This window comes from Megascapheus bottae, chromosome 2 (genome assembly GCF_031878675.1).
Source record: "Megascapheus bottae isolate mThoBot1 chromosome 2, mThoBot2.hap1, whole genome shotgun sequence".
NCBI lineage: Eukaryota > Metazoa > Chordata > Mammalia > Rodentia > Geomyidae > Megascapheus > Megascapheus bottae.
Window position 1 is genome coordinate 8,683,792 of NC_143510.1, and position 20,781 is coordinate 8,704,572.

General features: G+C 45.7%; 1 protein-coding gene across 1 annotated transcript in view; it reads right to left on the reverse strand.

Annotated features, from left to right (window-relative positions):
- Positions 1–20,781, reverse strand: part of LOC150066369 (protein O-mannosyl-transferase TMTC1-like) — a 39,400-nt gene that overhangs the window by 12,845 nt on the left and 5,774 nt on the right. Inside the window, 2 exon segments of the mRNA XM_090352693.1 lie at positions 1,967–2,110; positions 14,092–14,205. Coding sequence (XP_090208819.1) covers positions 1,967–2,110; positions 14,092–14,205 — 258 coding nt within the window.

A 20,781-nucleotide genomic window follows, 5' to 3' on the forward strand; every position in this document is an offset into this window, starting at 1 on the left:
TTCCAATTAATCAGCAAAAAGCTCAAGGTGGAGGTATGATTCCAGTACTAGAGCTCCGGCCTTGAGCGAAAAAGGTCAAGTAAGACCTTGAGGTTCAAATTCAAGTATTGAGAAAAAACACGAAACCTCTATGTAGAATTTTCCTTTTGTGTAAAGGTAGAGTTGACCTTTAGCTCTATATAAGGCTATGAGAATTAGGGCCAGAAGAAAAGGGAAATGTTCAGTGACTACTGCTATTCTATTATACCTTAATTGAATCATTCTCTCCTTGCCCCATCTCTTTAAGTCATTCTGTCATTTCCTAGCCTTGGGAACTCCAGTACAAGTGAACCCAGGAAAGATGAGGAGCCTGAGGGGACAGGGATGACTTACAAGGCACCGGAGACGCCTGCAAACTCTTGTACTTGGCAAAGGAGTCAGGCCTGGGTAATTAGTCTCTGCTAAAAATATTTATGCATGGAAAAAAATGATGACATTCCAATCCTGCAAGGGAATGTAAACAAGAACAGGGCTTCATAAAGCCTGCTCTGGACATAGGGTTTCCTGTGTGGCTGTCCTCTGCCTTAGCCGTGTGGAGTGCAGCCACGATGGTAAAGGCAACACTGGGACAAGGTTCTTCCCTTGCTAGCAATGTACAGGATCTATACATTACTCAAGCACAATTAATTAGCAGCCATGATATAAGTATAATATCATTTCAACCAAAAACAAAGTTGGAATCTTAGATAATTAGATGTGTCACCATGCCCTGGTCGTACCTAGATACACCATGATTTTTTTTGTTTATTTTTGTTTTTATTTTTGTTTTTGGTGCCCAGCCTGGGGCTTAAACTAAGGGCCTAGGTGCTATCCTTGAGATTTATTTTTCCCCCCTCAGAGAAAGCACTTTACTATTTGAGTCACAGCTCTACTTCCAGCTTTCTTTTGGTGGTAAGAGTCTCAAAGACTTTCCTGCCTGGGATGGTTTTGAACCATGATCCTCAAATCTCAGACTTGTGAATAGCTAGGATTACAGGCATAAGCCACCAGTACCCAACTACTGCATAATTTTTAAAGATCTGCTCATATTCCATTTTAGTAGCAAACACCACCGATCATATCGCAATTGAGACACTTTACTATGTTCTCTTGACTTCAGCTCTCTCCATCAATAAGAATTTTATGCTAGTTGTAATTTTTCCTGCTATTTTTTTCTCTTTCTTGTCTTTCTTTTTTCATACTTTGGGTTCCAAGCAAAGCCAACAGCTATTAATATAAATTAGGAAGCTGGTCCTTGCCAGGCACTCACTCTACAGATGAGCTGCATGGAGCAGCAGAACAGCCTCAGTGACACACGAAATGGCACCAGAGGCTAAATGTATTTGGATCACATGCAGCAAGGTCTGCGCTGGGACCTGGACTAAAGCTGTCTGTGCTGTGATGCCAAGAATTCAAATGAGCTGAGGCAAGCCTTCCGGGATCGTCTGACAGAATCATGTCTTCCTTAGGTTCACTCCAGCACAGTGAATGCTATTTCCTTCAAAGTCAAGGTTATTAAATTAGCAAAGGTCCAATATAGTAGCTGTCCAATATAGTAGTTGCTATGATACACTTGAAATGTAGGTTTATTATTAAAAAAGGAAAATATAAGCTGGGTGCTCACATCTTTTGTGCTACCTATTCAAGAGGCTGAGATCTGAGGATCTGGATTCAAGGCCAACTCAAGTAGGAAAGTTTACCAGTTTGAAGCTCAAGTGGTAAAAATCCAGCCTGAGTGAATAAAACCAAGTGAGAGTACAAGGGCATGTGTTCAAGACCCAGCACTCACACATACACACACACATGAATATTACATTCTCCCAATATTGGAACACTCTTTTTCAGCAGCATGTAGAAACAGCAGTAGTTGCAGCATAAGATGCTGTGTCTAAGTGAAAGCTCTGAAGGCTCATGACACGTGGTCCTGGCTGGCCAGTGCTGCACTTACTTGAGCAGGTTTTCCAAGTTGAAGAGAGCCCGGTTATGTTGGGGATGGAGCCGCAGTGCCCTTTCATAGTACATCTTGGCCTCCGCTGTGTCTTTTGTCAGTGTTCCCAAGTTGTTCAGAGCGCTTGCATGGCGAGGATACAACCTGGAAGATTGACAGCATTAAGCCATGATTTCCACAGGCTTCTTGCTTCCCCTCCCAGTCTGCTACATCAAATTCTTTCCCTATTTGTTTTGTTGTTATTGTTGGTTTGTTTTTCTTTCTTTTTTTTTTTTGCGGGGGGTGAGGGGGAAGGGGCTTGAATACAGGATCTAGGCATTTTCTGGTAGTTAATTGGAGTCTCATGGTATTAGTGCCCAGGCTGGCTTGGAACCATGATCCTCAGATCTTAGCCTCTGAGTAGCTCGGATTACAGGTGTGAGCCACTAGGGCTCAGCTTCAGAAGCAAATGTCATTTTTAAGATATCCATGACTGAGCCCTGAGCTCAAGCCTAGGACTGGCGAAAGAAAGAAAGAAAGAAAGAAAGAAAGAAAGAAAGAAAGAAAGAAAGAAAGAAAGAAAGAAAGAAGGAAGGAAGGAAAGAAAGAGAAAGAAAGAAAGAAAGGAGGGAGGGAGGGAGGGAGGGAGGAAGGAGAGAGAGAGAGAGAGAGAGAGAGAGAGAGAGAGAGAGAGAGAAAGAGAGAGAGAGAGAAAGAAAGGAAAGAAAGGAGAGAAAAGAAAGAGAGAAAGAGAGAAAGAGAGAGAGAGAGACAGAGAGAGAGAGAAAGAGAGAAAGAAATGTGGTATTGCCTGACTTATATAACTATAACCTTTATACAACAATAAAAAAAATTACAAAGAAAAATAAAAGCTAAAGGGAGCAAGAGTTCAAGCCCCAGTACTGGTACACAAAAAAAAAACCTTTAACCTACAGATAGCTTACAACTAAAGTCTTGGTGTCATACTTATATCAATGACTTATATGAAATGTTGTACAATCTGTTTAGATGTAAAAATGTTATTACTTTGTATACTTTTAGTGCTTTATAAAACACTTCATTGTTCAAATATTATTGGATCCTGTGCTACCATTTGTAATTTCTTTTCTGAGTTCACACACCCTTAGTTGGCACTCAGATTTCTATTCCACACATTATTTGAGGCTAATTTTGCTAAAGCCACCTGTTTATTTTCTACTTCTTTTTTTTTTAAGAGCCTTCGACTTTTATTTCCTCCAAGCACTTATTCATTTTTCAAAACAAATGACAAACTTCTAGAAAAGGCCAATGGGTAATTTTAATACTAATATTAGCACTTAAAGAGAGTTTTTGTTTTTATGATTGAATATAGGCTGTCCCTTTGAAATTCATTCTTGCTTTTCATGTGTAAGACATGCTTTTTGAGTAACATACTTTGCCAATGAAAGTTACAAATTCAAAATCTAGTCCATAAACTAGATTTAATTGGCAATAACTAAATAACTTATCTAGGATTTAGTGAGAAAGTTTAACATTGCTCAAGGTACATTTGAAACAAATACTAATGCAACTCAAAAGATAGAAGTATAACCTCTGAGTAATATCCATGTGCACTTGAAATCTACAAACCTATCTAAACCAACACCTGAAATTCGTGTATAATAAATTGCATGTAATAAATTTCTCAGCGTGGTAAATCTAGCAAAACTAATTACCATAATTCAATCTTTTGAAAATTAAGGTATTCCCTCCCCATCTCCAACATACAGAAAGGTTCAACACGCTGGAAAGTAGTTTGCCAAACAAGGACATCTACTCCAGATAATTCCAAGATTTCCCTCTCCTTAGTTTATACAAAAAAAAAAAATCAGCGTTTCCTCGCATTAATTTACTATTGTCGATGACATTCCAAAAAGTAGAGGCAGAATCTCACTCTTCTGTTTTCAGACCACATCATTTTCAATCATACTCATTTTCATAACTTGGAAAAGCCCAAAACTTCACTCTTGGATTTCTTTTCTCCTAACGTTAGAACTTAGAAGAGCCATTCATCAGCAACAACCAAAAATCTATGAATCCTTAGTCTGTAACAACTTCAGTTGCAAGTAAAAAAAAAAAAACAAAAAACAAAAAACAAACAAAAAAACACCTCAAAGGTCAGTGGGCTATGTAGTAAAAATAAAAGTGTCTCCTAGAAGCCAATTACACCAGGATTAGAAAACTAAGTCTGAGACCTGCTTTCTGTTTTGTTTCTAATGCTGAGTAAACTACTTTTGTCTGTTTCAGACAGTGAAGGATCCAACACGGGGGGGGGGGGGGGGGGGGGAAGGGGGGTAGGGAGGAAGAGAAGGGGAGGGCTCAGATGAAAAGCTAACCAGCTTCAGGTCATCTTTCAACGTGCCCTCAGCGGCAAGAATGGTACCTGGTCCCACAGAGAAGACCTGTGCCTAAGTTAACAGACACAAATGGGCTTCAAGTGTACGTGCTCCCCCCCCCCCCAAAGCCAGGCAGCTGGGCTTGGGGCGGTGTCAAGGCACCCCACACACTTGGTTCGTGCGTGCGTGTATACGGGTGTGCATATACAGATGTGTGTGTATACATATACGTTAGTAAACGAGAGAGAGAGATGATGTATGCAGCTGTCACCGGGTGGCTGAAGGGAGCTCGGGCTCCACATGCTGGGTGCCCTGCGTGGCCTGACACCCACCTGAGCCACAGCTGGCCTGGCCCAAGCCTCGGCCCGCTCCATCTGACCCTCTCCTGAGTCACGGCTTCCATCGAGATACCACATCACTTTGCTAGGACGTCTTGTGTGTATTTCCTCGCTTCCACGACCGAAATGGACTCAAAAGTCCCGGGGAGAGCTGCCCAGCCGCGCGCTGCGGGGCGGCCGGGCAGCGAACGGCCCCCGGGCTACTCCTTCCCCCAGCCTGCCGGCGGCTGGGCAGAACCAGGAAGAGTGGGGTCGACGCGGAGGACGCGGGAGAATGCCGCGGCCACACCCCGGAGCCCTCCCTCACCGGAGCCGCGCCTCCCCGGCCGCCCGTACCTTCGGCCAGCGACTCCTCCAGGGTGACCTGGTAGCGGCCGGCGGACCCCCACGGAGGAGCCGCCCGAGCCGCCGCCGCCGCCGCCGCCGGCCCCCGCCCCGGCGGCCCTGCCACCAGACGCGCCGCCGCCTCCGCTGCCCTCCGACTTGGGCATCCGCGAGAACTTCTTCATGGTCCCGCTGGCGCGCCGCGGGGCAGCGGGAGATTCCAAGGGCGAGCCGGGAGGTCGAGTCCCCGGCCGGGCGCCCGCGGCCCGGCGTCCGCAAGGGGTCGTCCGCCAGGGACGCTGCGGACGTCCGCGCGCGCTTTGGCCCGCCCTGCCGGCCTCACATTCCGCGCGCCTCAGTGCCCGAACCCGGGACCTGCCGCCCGCTCCGCCCGCCCCGCTGCAGCTGCGGGAATCCCGCAGAGGGCGGGGAGGAGGGCGGGGACGGGGCGGGGCGGGGCGGGGCCGGGCGCGAGGGGGCGGGCCCGGGCGCGAGGGGCGCGACCCGGAGGAGCGAGCGGGACCAGGAGTGGGGGGGGGCTGTGGGGCGGGGCCGGCCGCGCTCTGGGCGGAGGCCCGGACTCTCGGGCTTCCGTCCTCAGGACCACCGCCCCCAGCCTCGGCCCCAGCTCCACCCGCGCTGCCTGCTGCTCGCCGCCATGGGAAGATTGGAGCTGGTGCCATGGCTCCCCGCGCCCCATGCACACGCGCTGCCCGCGCCATCGGAAGTCTATTTTCTACTTCTTGTAGAACGACAACAACAAAATAATCCAAAAGGACACTGGGTCTAGAGGGGAAAAGAAAAACAACTATAAAAGCCAAATTTCCCTAGACTGAAATATATACAAATGAAACTTTGGTTTTAAGGGTCGACAGGATATTTTCAATCAGCTCAGTCATTGACATTTTAAAAAATTCTTGATTCTTTCATGTCACAAAATTCAAGTGAGCATGTGATTAAACTGCACCCATGTACATCTGTTAACTTTATTGACCTGTTTTCATACATATGTTTTGGACACTGGTAACTGGGTTTGAACTCAGAGCCTGGATGGTCTCCTTTAGCTTTTTCACTCAAGGTTGGTGTTCTACCACTTGAGCCATAGCTCTACTTCTGGCTTTTTGCTCATTAATTGCAGATAAGAGTCTCATGGCCTTTCTTTCCCAGGCTGACTTTGAGGTGAGATAGGGTGAGCCACCAGGGCCCTGAGTATTTATCTTTAAGTAGTTGTACAAAGGGCTTGCAATTTGACATGGCAGTTTATGCCTCCCCATTGTAACCCCTCTCATCTCAAGTCACCTCATTCCTTTCTGAAACATGTACATTGAACATTATACAGTATTGCCCCACTCTTACTTTCTCCATTTGTCTGTCTACCCCCCCCCTGTGAGAAATATGAAATTTCCCCATAATGTTGAGAAATATGAAATCTCTCCATAATGTAATAGTAACCAATAGCAACCACTTTCACAACACAAACATAATCCAAAGTCTTAGAAGAATGGCCTTTAGAATAGTGCAAGTAGCTGCAGTTTATACAATGGGCTGGAAAAACAGCCAACAGGATGTGCAGTTTGAGTTGGTTCGAGTCAGTGAAACTGAACCTGAATAAGAGGAGGAAATTCCAGGAGTAAAACAATAAAATAAGGCCAGAAACAAGACATGCAGTCTACTGCCTGTTTAACCAAGTGGAAATTCAATAAACCCCTAGCTGAGCCCCTAGCTGAGTCTTACCTAATGTGATCATAATCAATCATTACTCTGTAACTATGCTTCTGCTTCTGTAACCTGCTTCAGCCACCCATAAATATCCCCCTCTCCCCAGCCTAGGGGCGCAAGTCTCCTAGGAGACCTTGTTGCCCCGAGTACTCGTGTTCCTGAATAAACCTCTTGCTGATTGCATCCGACTGCGTGGTCTCGCTGTTCCTTGGGAAGGGGGCTCCATCTGGAAGACATCCCGCTGAATCGGGAGTCTAACATTTGGAGGCCCCAGCGAGATAGGAGACCCCCCCCCAGGGACCACCGACCCACCTCCGGGAGGTAAGCTGGCCAGCAAATTTCTGTTGTCTTTTGTGTGTCTTGTCTTATGTTAAGAGTATTTCTGGAATCTGTGGCTCGGCCGTGTCAATCTGTATCTGGCGGACCCGTGGAGGAGCTGACGAGCTCGTACTCCCGACCGCAGCCTCCGGGAGACGTCCCGGAAGGTGTCTGGGGTCAGATTTCTGACCCATCTGGTTTCGGGGCTTCGCCCCGGTCTGAGGACTCTCTAGTCCGTCTGGTTTCGGGGCTTCGCCCCGGTCTGTTTTCGAGGCTTCGCCTCGGTCTGAGGACTCTCTAGTCCGTCTGGTAGGGGAGACTCCGAGCTCCCCCTCGAACGCCCTTCCCCTTTCGGTTTTGCACCGAAGCCGCGCTGCGAAGTGTGTTGTCCTTTGTGTCTGTTTAATTGTTGTGTTTACGGTGACAGGACTGGGACTGATTATTAACATGGGACAGTCTGTGACTGCTGCCATGCATGCCATCAAAATTTGGGGTACTTAAAGGTCTCTGCTTCTGTCTTGTTTTGTGAGATGTTTTTTTATTGTCTGGTTTTGTTTTCAAAATTGGTACCAGGATCCTTGCAATTTTTGTGTGTGTATTATGGGCAGTTGTAACAAGCCCTAGAGAAATAAATCACTGCTAAGTTGCCTTGTAAAAAGTTTTGTTCTGAACCTGGTTCTCACCTGCAAGAGTAAAATTGGCAAAGCTCTCTTGACACAAACTTCCGGAAAATGAACGGCCGATATTAATTTTGCGCGCTTTAAGATCTTTGAGTATGAATGTGTGAATGAGTGAGTGAACATGTTCAAGGTTAAATTGTCAGCATGCTGTATAAAACAATGGATAAATTTTATACTTGAAACAAAAAGGCAATTGGGTAAATCTAAGTCTAAACTTCAAGAAAATTATTAGGTTAAAATGTTTTACAATGTCTTAAAGGGTAATTGCATTGTTTTAAAGAGAAACTGGTAAAAAGTATTTTTCTAAAGTAGAAAAAAGTATTTTCTAAATGAAATTTGCATTAATAATTTGATATTGAAATGCATAGAGCTGTTTACATTGTAAACATTGTGTCCTGTTTAGCCCAGAGGTATTAGGGAATTTGGAATCTATTCCCTTAAGTTGAAATTTGGAGATAAATATTAGGAATTAAAATGTAAATTTATTAATTTCAGAGACCTTACCTATTTTTCAAAACTGTCTAGGTAATCAAATGCTAAGAGAAAGGATGGGAAAACTTAGGATAGTCCTATGTGACCATCTTGGGGGGTGAGAGGTGGACTGGCAAAGGTGCAGCCTTGGGTAAGCTGGAGTGAAGGCTGTTCACTTAACTTGGTCAGGTGAACTGAGATCCACATCTTCGCTCTTTTTCTTTGCAGACTGACATTGAAAATCTGATGGTAAAATCTGGGTAATATGATTAGTATTTTAAAAGGAATAAATATTTAAAAGTTTATCTCTGTATAATTTGGGTTCATGCTACTGCATTGCAATTGGATGCATTCTAGAAAAAGAAAGAAACTAAGTCCAGATTTAGACTTTTGGTGCACTGATGATGTTTACAGTTCTTGCATTGAGGAAAAACTTATTTGAGTTTAAACTGTTGCTGGAGTTTTGAAACCTGGAAACAAAGGGAGTTCCTTGGGCCCTTAAAGATTTTTCAAATGCACATAAAGGCTAAAGTGTTAATTGTTTAAGCAAATATCAGTAAAAGTTTTAAAGAACATTGGAAATGGGTTTCTGAACAAAGTTTGAAATTGAAATTATCCTAAATGTTTGTTTAAACAAGAAAAATTAGGACTACCAAAATGGTTGCTTAATTGCTATTTCAGCTTATTCTTGCAAGTTACTCTATAGCAATCTGCAGCAGGTCCATGGAGAAGGACAGCAGATCCTCATTCAGATGTAAATTTGGCCCTCACCAAGTTCCAGGTAAGGTCATGCTTAGAGACTATTTCTGAGTTGACCACCTTGTTGCTTCTAATTGGAGTAAAGTGGCCTTTGTAGGACTCACTGATCTGAAAGCCGCAGTTTTGAGCCAGCCCGGGCAAGGCAAAGTCCCTGTGAGACTGTGGTGTCTAATCTGTCAGAGTGCTATTGAGAGTTGCTTTGGAGCTCCAAGTGGCAGAGTGCTAGCTCTAAGCTGAAAAGCTGGGGGACAGCACTCAAGCACCAGGCCCAGGACTCAGTGGCAGAGTGCAAGCCTTGAGCTGCAGAGCTGAGGAGAGGCACTCAGGCCCTGTGTTTGGGACTTAAAAGTGGCAGGGTGCTAGCCTTGAGCTGGAGAGCTGAGAGACAGCACCCAGACCCTGAGTTCAAGTCCAGCAACCAACAAAGTGAAATGCCAATGGGACATTTATTCCTGTGTGGAGAGACACTACTGGGACAATGAAGCATCCAAATGCAGTAAGCCACAGCTTGGATGGCAGAGGTGGTGTCAGATCCTAGAGTCATTTGTGCTTGGCCATTCAAAATTAATCAGAGCCGGGAGGTCATAGAATAGTTTGTAAGCATGCCTTACTAATGCCCATGCCTTTCATACCTGGGCAGGAACTTGTCAATCATCTGTGATAGAGGATGGTTTAAAATCCTAACTGAGTGAAGTTTGATTTGACACCAGCCACAAATTCAGGGTAGATGTGACGCTTGCGTCCCTATTATATGTTTAGATCTGGCAACTGAAGCATAGAGTGCAGGAATTAAGTTCCCCAGAAAATCAGGAAAATGCCTTTGCAAATGGGTGCTAAGTAAGCTACACTGTTGTAGCCAAAGAAAAAGTTTGTGCAGTTGTTAAATGCTTTACATGACCTCCAATTTGGAGTAGAATATCACTCCTGACATGTAATCTTGACAGCCTCTTGGTAAAATAGGCTAAGTTTTCAGGGTCCCTGGCTAGGTATAGAGACAACGCCCCTGAGTCAGCCTGAAGAAGTTATAGAAGATGGATCGTCGCCCATCAGTCCTCTTTAGATAAAGGGACCAAAAAGTTGTTTCTTAAAAATTAAGACAGCATAAGTTAGAGGCATGGAAAAATAATAGTAACAAATGTGCAAGAGTGGAGACTGCACTTGTGGGGAACGGCTACAGTTTCGAGTCTTCTGTGCCTGTCTAGAGAGTGCTAAGCCTTGTTCAATCTGGTTACTAAAAGTTGCCACCCTGGTATTACTTTGGATTCTCAATCCTATACTGTCTTAAAAACCAACGGGTGCCAGCCTGCAAAAATGAGTGTGCTCGGGTAAAGCAACTAGAAAAGCATTGGGAGAATTCACCAGAGTCAGGCCTTAGGTTAAGCTTCTTTAGAAATTTTGCAGGCGACCCAGCAGGAGGTGTGACATTCCATTGGAGCTGCTGTGCTGCCGGATTCAACCACCACCTCACAATTGTTTACTGAGAGGACTGGAACTAAACTCTTGGTGATGGGACCCGACCTGATTTGACAGACCACCCCCTTCAGGATGCTGAGCTCACCTGGTTCACGGATGGCAGTAGCCTTCTGGAAAATGGAGAGCGGAAGGCAGAGGCAGCTGTTACCACTGAGACTGAGGTAATTTGGGCTGAAGGACTACCCCCTGGAACATCGGCCCAGAAAGCGGAACTTATTGCCCTAACCAAGGCCCTCCAAATGGCAGAAGGTAAGAGACTTAATGTCTACACTGATAGTCGATATGCCTTTGCTACTGCTCACATACATGGAGAAATCTATAAAAGAAGAGGCCTATTGACCTCAGAGGGAAAAGAAAAATAAGGCAGAAATTGTAGCCCTGTTGGCTGCAATATTTTTACCAAAAAGACTGAGCATTACATTGCCTGGGCCACCAAAAAGGGGAGTCAATGGAAGCACGAGGCAATCGTCTGGCAGACCGAGCGGCTCGGGAAGCTGCACTTCAGTGGACACCAAGAGTGCCGGCCCTCCCAATAATAGAGAAGCCTCACCGTAGTCTTCCCCCACTCCCATACACTCCAGAGGATATTAAGTGTCTTAAGAAAATGGGGGCGGCCTATGACTCCAAACAAGGACAATGGACTTTTGATGGAAAAACAGTTTGGCCCAAAAAGTGGACTTTTAAAACGAAGACTCTCATAGAGCGGCAGGAAAACTTTGGCCACTTCTTGGGAAAGGAGGAGGCTTTGCAACAAGTGGCTGCCCAGTGCCCAGCGTGTGCTAGGGTGAATGCAGGACAGACTAAAATTGGACTTGGAACTAGAGTGAGAGGACACCTCCCAGGTGTTCATTGGGAAATTGACTTTACAGAAATTAACCTGGACAATCTTGGTTGTAAAAATCTCTAACATCCTTGTCTGAAGAACTTTTCTTAAAGGATAGTGATTTGTATGCTGCTTTGAAAGAGGAATGCTGCTTTTACGCAGACCAGACAGGAATTGTACGGGAAACTATGAGTAAACTTAGGGAAAGACTAGCAGAAAGAAAAAAAAGGAATTCCATTCCCAGCAAGGATGGTTTGAAAGCTGGTTCAATCAGTCCCCTTGGTTTGCAACTCTGTTATCCACTATAGCAGGACCACTCATTATACTCATTCTAATTCTCACCTTGGGTCCCTGTATCCTAAATAGACTAGTCCAATTTGTAAAAGATCGATTAACTGTAGTACAAGCCTTAGTGCTCACTCAACAGTATCAGCAACTTAAGGAAAGAGAGACCACTCTCATTGAATGAAGGATTTCATTCGACCCATAAGAAAATGGGGGATGAGAAATATGAAATTTCCCCATAATGTTGAGAAATATGAAATCTCTCCATAATGTAATAGTAACCAATAGCAACCACTTTCACAACACAAACATAATCCAAAGTCTTAGAAGAATGGCCTTTAGAATAGTGCAAGTAGCTGCAGTTTATACAATGGGCTGGAAAAACAGCCAACAGGATGTGCAGTTTGAGTTGGTTCGAGTCAGTGAAACTGAACCTGAATAAGAGGAGGAAATTCCAGGAGTAAAACAATAAAATAAGGCCAGAAACAAGACATGCAGTCTACTGCCTGTTTAACCAAGTGGAAATTCAATAAACCCCTAGCTGAGCCCCTAGCTGAGTCTTACCTAATGTGATCATAATCAATCATTACTCTGTAACTATGCTTCTGCTTCTGTAACCTGCTTCAGCCACCCATAAATATCCCCCTCTCCCCAGCCTAGGGGCGCAAGTCTCCTAGGAGACCTTGTTGCCCCGAGTACTCGTGTTCCTGAATAAACCTCTTGCTGATTGCATCCGACTGCGTGGTCTCGCTGTTCCTTGGGAAGGGGGCTCCATCTGGAAGACATCCCGCTGAATCGGGAGTCTAACACCTGCTGCCCAAAGCATGTTTCAGCTTCTTGGCATTCCTGTTGTTCAACTGTGAATCGTACAATACATTCTGATCAATGTCACCCTTTCAATTGTTCTCCTTCCACCCTGACCGGCTTGTCTAAAATGATCATAAACACCTAGAAAGTATGTCTTCCTACTTTTTTTCCCCTGTATTTTTGGCACTGTACCCCCTTCTGATTCATGTCATGAAAGACAGCCTTGGGGACAAAATGTCAAGGACAAGTTAGAGACATGTGACACACCCTCCACTGGAAGGGTGGGTGTGTCATCTGACCTCCAAGAGTAATGTCAAAGGCCTCCCTCCTCCCAGCCCAGCGCCCAGGTTCTGAGAGTGAAGTCATGGCTTTCAGATGTCCTGAGGAAAGGAGTCACTCCTAATGGTGGAATTCTCCCAACTTGTGAGGTAGGAGGAAATACACGGAATGAATGCCACTACTTGTTTAAATGGCTCCGTGAATGTAAGCAGTCTTTCTCAGAGACCCAGAGTGACCACAGTGAACTTTGTTATTTATTTACTTTTCTTATCATAGGATGGGTAGAAAACTGCCTTGGTACATGGAAATATGACAGACAAGGAATTACAAAACAAGAATGACTGTCCAGCTGTGTGATTTTTGGATCTGCATCTGTGCTTGTGAAACTCCCGTCACCACACCCGTGCCAGCACTCGCTGCCATATCCAGGTTCCTGTGTGGATTCTCTGGAGACGGGACCGGGTTTCAATCATCCTGCTGGGCTGGAGCAAGTAGCTAATACCCTCGTGTGAACCTTTTTGTATATATGCTGTACTGGGGTTTGAACTCAAAGCTCTTAGCTTTTTTGTGGTATACTTCAGTTTGAGCCAGACTTCTCCTTCTGGCTTTTTGGTGTTAAATAAGAGTCTACACTGGGCGCTGGTGGCTCATGCCTGTAATCCTAGCCATTCAGGAGGCTCTTGTCTCCAATGTAAGCATTAAAACAAAACAAAGCAGAAAAGGCAGAAGTGCAGCAGTGTGGTTCAAGTGGTAGAGCATTAGCCATGAACAAAAAAAGCTCAAAGACTATACACAGGTCCTCAGTTCAAGGCCCAAAACTGGCACACACTCCCCCACACACATCCAAGAGACAGTATAGATTCAACTTTTACAACAAATTCCACCACAACTTCTAGGGTGGCGCTGATCAGTAGAGCAGTGGGAATAGCTGCTGGAACTGATATCAAATCCCAAGGTCTTTAACCTGCCTTCCCTGGTGGCTCTTCCTGCAATGGGGGAATGCAGAAGGTGGCTGAAGCAGGCGCTGAGTAGCTGAGAGGGACAGAAGTCTGTCTCAGCAAGTTCCACGAAGAAGATAAGGGCAAGCTTCTACTCACAGCAAATAGAAAATTATCAAAATGGTATCTCTGTATTTACCCTTCTTTCTTACACAGTGTGACAGAAGCCAGCAGGGCATCAATGGCTGTAACTCGAACTATGTAGGAGGCTGAGATCTGAGGATCATGGTTCAAAGCCAGCGCAGGCAGGAAAGTTTGTGAGACTTTTAACTCCAATTAACCAGCAAAAAGCTGGATGTGGAGCAGTGGCTCAAGTGGTAGAGTGGAGAAAGTTAAGTTAAAGCATAAAGCCCTGAGCTAAAAGCATATTACTAGTACAAAACCAAACAAATAAAACATTGAATCAGAAATAGACAAGAATTGCCACATTAGAGCAGGCTGGAACCCTGAGCTTCTCTTCTGAGACAGAGCTCAAGCATGGTGCCACCTCCGGGACATGTTCCTGGCAACGTGCTTACTTGAGGGCGGTCCTGTAGTGGTACACGGCTTCCTGGTTCCCACCCCGGTCCTTCAGGAAGTTGGCGTAGTTGTAATGAACCTTGGCATTGTGCGGCAGAGTCTCAACTCCAGACCTGAAATACATGCATTATAAGGAAGTTTTTCGCCACTACCTGACTAATGTAACTGTATCCCTCTGTACATTACCCTGACAATAAAATAAAATTTTTTAAAAAGAGGGTTTTGTTTTTTGTTGCTTTGTTTTGTTTTGGTCCTGGGGCTTGAACTCAGGGCCTGGGCACTATCTGAGCTTTTTTGCTCTAGGATCATGCCCTACCACTTTGAGCCACAGCTCCACTTCTGGTTTTCTGGTGGTTCATTCGAAACAAGAGTTTCAAGGACTTTCTTGCCTGGGCTGGCCTTGAACTGTGATCCTCAGATCTCAGCCCTCTGAGTGGGTGGGATTAAAGGTGTGAGCCACTGGTGCTGGCTAGAAGGGCTTAAAAATAAAATACGCCGGAGGCACACCTGAACCTGAAGACACTGTGGTCATCTGCCGAGGCTTGTTCTCAGGAGCTAGTTACAGACCTGGGGGTACCTCACCCAAAGAAGAGGCAGGAGCTTCGGGAATTCTGAAGGGCATGATGAGAAATCCCACTTTGCAAGAGGCTCAGAATTAGACAAGACCTGACTCCCTTTCATGTCTATGTCAGGAGCAGGCTTTTACACAGAGACTCAGTGAAAGGGTCCCAGCGGTCTCTGTGTGTCAATACAGACAGCATGGTTTGAGGGGACACCACACAAGAGCAGGCAAAGCCCATAGCCACTGTACCCACAAAAGCTGATGGAGCTGGTCGAAGTGGCTCGTGCCTGTAATCCTAAACTACTCAGGAGGTTTAGATCTGAGGACTGAGGTTCAAAACCAGCCCAGGCACAAAAGGACCTGAGTCTCTTATCTCCAGTTAACCTCTAGAAAGTGGGAAGTGGGGCTTGGCTCAAGGGTAGGGCAGTAGCCTTGAGCTGAAGAGCTCAGGGACAACACCCAGGTCAAGTTCAAGCTCCATGACCCACAAAAAGAAAAAGCTGAGATGAGAGCTGCTGTGCAGACCCTTTGCTTTCTCCCTGATTCTAGTTTCCTGCAGCACTGGGCCCACAAAAACAGTGGGTGGAAAATTTGGCGTTCCTTCAGGGAAGTGATCACATGTGTGGCCCTAGAATGGATAGTGTAGAACAATTTTAAAAAAGACACACACACACACACACACACACACACACACACACACACACACACACACACGTGAAGAAATGAAGCCCAGTAGAATGGTTAGAGAAGTTCTTGCAGAAGTCTGATGGTTTGGTAAAATTGGCTTGCACGCATTCCTCTGCAGTGCAGTAAGCAGCACTGCATACCCGGGATGCAGATATACATTAGTTCAAGTATCTCCCTTTTGGGAACTTCCTGGGGTGACGAGATAAAGGCAGCTAGACAATTGGAGTGATTTGCACACCATCTGTCAATTAAGTGTGATAGGATTATGGCAATGATAGGAAAACTGAGATTTTAAAGACAACAAGTGAGCTGAGCACTGGTGGCTCAAGCCTGTAATCCTATCAACTCAGGAGATTGGAGTTCTAAGGATCATGGTTCAAAGCCAGCTGGAGCAGGAAAGTCTGTAAGATACTTATCTCCAGTAAATCACCCAAAACTCCAGAAGTAGGGGCTGGAAGTTTGGCATAGTGGTAAAGTGCTCGCCTAGCATGCACGAATACCCGGGTTCGATTCCTCAGTACCACATACATAGAAAAAAGCCAGAAGTGGTGCTGAGGCTCAAGTGGTAGAGCTCTAGCCTTGAGAAAGTCCAAGGACAATGCTCAGGCCCTGAGCTCAAGCCCAGGACTGGCAAAAAAAAAAAAAAAAAAAAAAGCTCAGGGACAGTATCCAGGGCTCTGAGTTTTAAGTACCAGGAACAGCAACAAAAGAAAGGGGGGAGAGGGAGAGGGAGAGGGAGAGGGAGAGGGAGAGGGGGGGAAGCACAAAAAGAACTGAATTAACTTTTGAGAATAGGCAAGGGACCATTCTGAGCACTGAACTCAGAGAAAAAAAAGCAGGAGCTTTTCAGGGACTGAAAGAAATTCAGGTGACAGATTACAGAAGGACAAGTCTCAAGAGTATGGAGACACCAAAGGGTCTTATGGCCACTGCAACTTTTGAGTTTTTGCAGGATGAGTGGTTCCAAGCATAGAAGCCAGAATTAATAGTTGAGCATCAGAGAAGGGCTGTAATGGCAGCCATGCACAAAGAGAGTAGAAGGAGGAAAGGCTGGACGCTCAGAGTCCTGACAGGGGCTGTCACAGAAATGCAGGTAGGCTCCAGTGGTAGAGAACCAGCGAAGCAAGACTTCGAGGGCCTGAGTTCAAGCTCCACGGCACACAAAATAAAAATAAATCAGATTTTGAAATGAGTATTACTCAGGGTGAAGTCACACACAGGATCTAGATCAGGGTGAATGCAACAGTTCAAAAAGAATTCAATTTGGGCCAGGAGTTTGGTCTAGTGGTGGAGTGCTTGCCTACCATGCATGAAGACCCAGGTTCCATTCCTCGAACATACATAGAAAAAAAGCCGGAAGTGGTGCTAAGGCTCAACTGGTAGAGCTCTAGCCTTGAGAAAGCCCAAGGACAGTGCTCAGGCCCTGAGCTCAAGCCCAGGACTGGCAAAAAAAATTAAATTTCTGGTGGGAGGCATGGCTGAGTTGGTAGAGCACTCGTCAGTGAGCAAAAGCATCAGGTACTGAGGTCAAGTCTCCATCTTGGACTGAAAAAAAGGAAAATTAAATTTCTATTCATGGAAATTTCAGCGCTTTCCACGTAGAATTCAACAGTGCATGGTATTAGTAGGTTCTCAGATGAACTGGGATGCCACTGGCACAGTCCTGTCACCGAGCGTGTCCTCTGTGGGACTTCCTGTGGTGCATGAGCAACCCCAGGCCTGCATGGGGTCAGGGTGGAGCTGGGTGGTGGAGAAGAAACCTGCACAGGCTGGCAGGTGGGTGGGGTAACTAACACTCCACCACAGGGCTGTTCCCATGGCTGATCTTGACCTTCATGGGTATTTTTCTGCTGTTTTCCCAGATCTCATTGTATAATGAATAGCTTGTGAAAGTCAACAATTAGCCAAAGAAATCATTTTCCCCGCAAATGGCCAGATGACCCCAGCCTTGAGCCTAAGCAGGGGACCCCATCCTTGCCTTCAAGCTCTGATTACCATTTGTTTCTGTGGTAATGCCCAGCTGTGCAGTGCACACTCTGCAAAAACAACGCAATGTTCATACACCACATGGCTGGATCAAAGCCTGGTTAATAACTGCAATGATTCACTCATTCATTTGCTTAATGCTGGTCCTGGGGCTTGAATTCAGTGCCTAGACACTGCCTCTGAGCGTCTGTGCTCAAGGCTAGTGCTCCACAGGTCAACTTTCAGCTCTTTGGAGGTTAATTGGAGAATAAGTCTCACAGACTTTCATGCTCAGGCTGTCTTTGAACCATGATTCTCAGACCTCAGCCTCCTGAGTAGCTAGGATTACAGAAGTAAGCCACCAGCACCTGGTAAAAATCACCCTTTAATTCAGTAGTTTAACATATGCATTTCATGCTTCTCCTCTACAACTCTTCTTCAAAGAAGACTGAAGAGAAACCAGAAAGAAAATAGTCACTCTGAAGCCACGTTCTGGTGGCTCCTGCCTGCAGTTGTAGCTACTCAGGAGGCTGAGGTCTAAGGATCAAGGGTGAAGCCAGCCTGAGTAGGAGACTTATTCGCAATTAGTCCTGGAAGTGGAAGTGTGTCTCAAGCTGTAGAGCACCACTCTTGAGTGGAAAACACAAAGAGAGTGAGACCCAGCTCCTAATTTTGAACGTTGTGTGGGCACAGGGTTTTTATATTACATACATAGATGGCCCTACTCTAGGAACTGGTTTTTTTGGCCAGTCTTGTGGCTTGAACTCTGGAGGCTGGGCACTGTCCCTGAGCTTTGATTCAAGACTCAAGGTTAATGCTCTACCACTTGAGCCACAGTGTCATGGCCAGCTTTTTCTGATGAGTTCGCTGGAGATAGGAGTCTCACTGACTTTCTTGTCTGGACTGCGATCCTAAGATCTCAGCCTCCTCAGTAGCTAGGGTTGTAGGTGTGACCACCCTGCTCTTACACTACTTTTAATAAGAATGTTCTTACCCAGGCAGTGGTAGCTGGGTAAATAAAGTTTAAAAAGGAGAGCAAGGTTTCTGTTTTGGAGGTTTTAGGCCAGATTTAGGGTCAAACCTTGAAAGTTCAGCTCAAACTCTGCCACGTGTGTAAGGCAGAGCTAGGAAGGGCAGCTGAGCTGGATCTACAAACACAGTCAGGGGCGGTGTGTCATGTGAGACGAGGTCTTGCTGGAAGTGCTGGGGCCTGGCCAACACTCTCTTCTCACTAATCAACGGTCTGTCTTCAGATACTCAATGAAGAACCTCATGGCATTGCTAAGCCCAAACCATCTCACGGTCAGCCAGGTCTCAGCGGGCACTGTCCCTGAGCTCTTCAGCTCAAGGCTACCACTCTATCCTTGAACCTCAGCCCCGCTTCTGGTTTTCTAGTTGTTAGAGATAATAGTCTCACATTCTTTAGTGCCTAGTCTGGCTTTGAACTGTGATCCTCAGATCTCAGCCTCCAGAGTAGCTAGGATTACAGGCAAGAGCCACCTCACCTGGCTCACTATGGCTTTTTTATATTTGACATCCCTGCCCCCATCCTTCCCCTGCTCTTACTGTTGCAGTACTGGGGACTAAACTCAGGGCTTCTCACATGCAAGGCAAGTGCACCTGAACCCCAATTCCAAAACTTCTGTTTTCCATTATGTTTTTGAGATGGGGTCTCACCAACTTCACTCAAACTGGCCTTGAACTTATGATCTTCCTAGCTCTACCTTGCCTTTTGAGTGGTTGGGATTACATGTGTACTTTCTACGTCCACCTTTTCTCATCTTTTAATACTCCTCTCAGATCTGCAATAGAATGATGGATGTTCGTCACCTTCCACACTTACTTAGTGTTCTGTATCTCCTACTACAGAGTATTAGTGTGTTCATGTGCCTGACTCACCGGTGCCTCCCGTGTATGTTTCTCTCCTATCCTAGAACACATAGCATGGGAATGTCCTGGAAGCTTTAGATATGGTGTTTACCCTGCATAGATACTACTTCATGCCTCTTCACAAACAACTGCATCCTTGCCCGCTATCCTAGACAGACACATTACTATTCTAACTTTTGAAATGCACAAACCAGTAAGACCTATCCAAGATCCAACTGTGGACAGAGTCACAAAGCCCACTCCATACCTCTCCTCCAAGCCCCAGGTGGTCCACCTCAGATTACTGGTGAATGTCTGCCTGACTCATCTCAACATTATCCCTCACACATGAACTCATCATGTGGTCTTACAGGAGAGTCTTTAAGTGTCAGGTTCTCAACGGATCAGGATTTAGGTAAAAGGTCAAGTTTTCTTAAAAAGCACTAAAATATTAGAGAACTTTGGATCCAGTTCTGGGTTCAAAACTGTCTAGCAGTGGGACCCTGGAAAGTTAATACTCCTTCCTGGGCCTGAGGAGGGGGTGGGCAGTCTCTGTGCTCCTTTAGAGGTTTATATTCTAGGCAGCTCAGACATGTTATCAGGTAAGGAATGAGCCCTTAAAAACGTCTTTTGATGGGAGAAAGAGGGAGATGGAGTCCCGGCTTGGAAGAGCCAGGATTTTACACAGGACATAGTCAAGACTTACTAATTGGATGAACGGGTCAATAGCTATGGTTGGGGAGTGAGGACACAACATACCACACAGATGTTTAAGTGGAGGGAGGGGTTCTGGTGTCTAGGCTAGGAGATTCTGATTCAGAGGTGGATGAGCAAAGAGACAGCTGGGATGGGGTAGTAAGTCACCAGTGGACCCAAAGGGTGCAGATGCCATGAAACAATATGAACCCTGCAGAAAAGAAACCATGAGATGGCATGGGAGAGTCATGAGGCAGAACCAGGAGCCTGCAACAACCACGAGGCAACAAACCATGTGTCGTGAAGGTGGCAACAATGGAAAAGGTAGCAGAAGTTGCAAGATGAAAAGAAGCTGCAAAGAATCCATGGATTAATAAAACATGAAGCCCTAAAAGCCATGCTGAGGAGGCCTAGCAGCTGCAAGGCAGCAAGCAAAATCCAGGGATAGCAATGAGGGGAGCAGAAAGAAGTTAAAATAGGAGTGAGTATAAGTGCAGCAAGAAAGTAGTGGAGTCAGTAGCAGAGGCCTACAGCTGACAAGAGGAGCCAAGCACCAGACCGGTTTTGGCTTTGGATCTGATCAGAACCATTTGTCAAGGTTTTGTTCTTTCAGGAGGCTGCATGTGTAACTTTTGATTCCCATCACAAAAAAGAAAATAGCATACTAGAAGCTTTTGGGGTTTTTTGACAGCCTGGGGCTTGAACTCAGGGCCTGAGCACTGTCCTTGGACTTTCTCAAGGCTAGAGCTCTACCACTTGAGCCACAGCACCACTTCTGGCCTTTTCTATGTATGTGGTACTGAGGAATCGACCGCAGGTCTTCCTGCATTCTAGGCAAGCACTCTACCACTAGGCCAAACTCCTGGCCCCTGGAAACTTTATTTTTAACAACAAAATATTCTATTTGCCT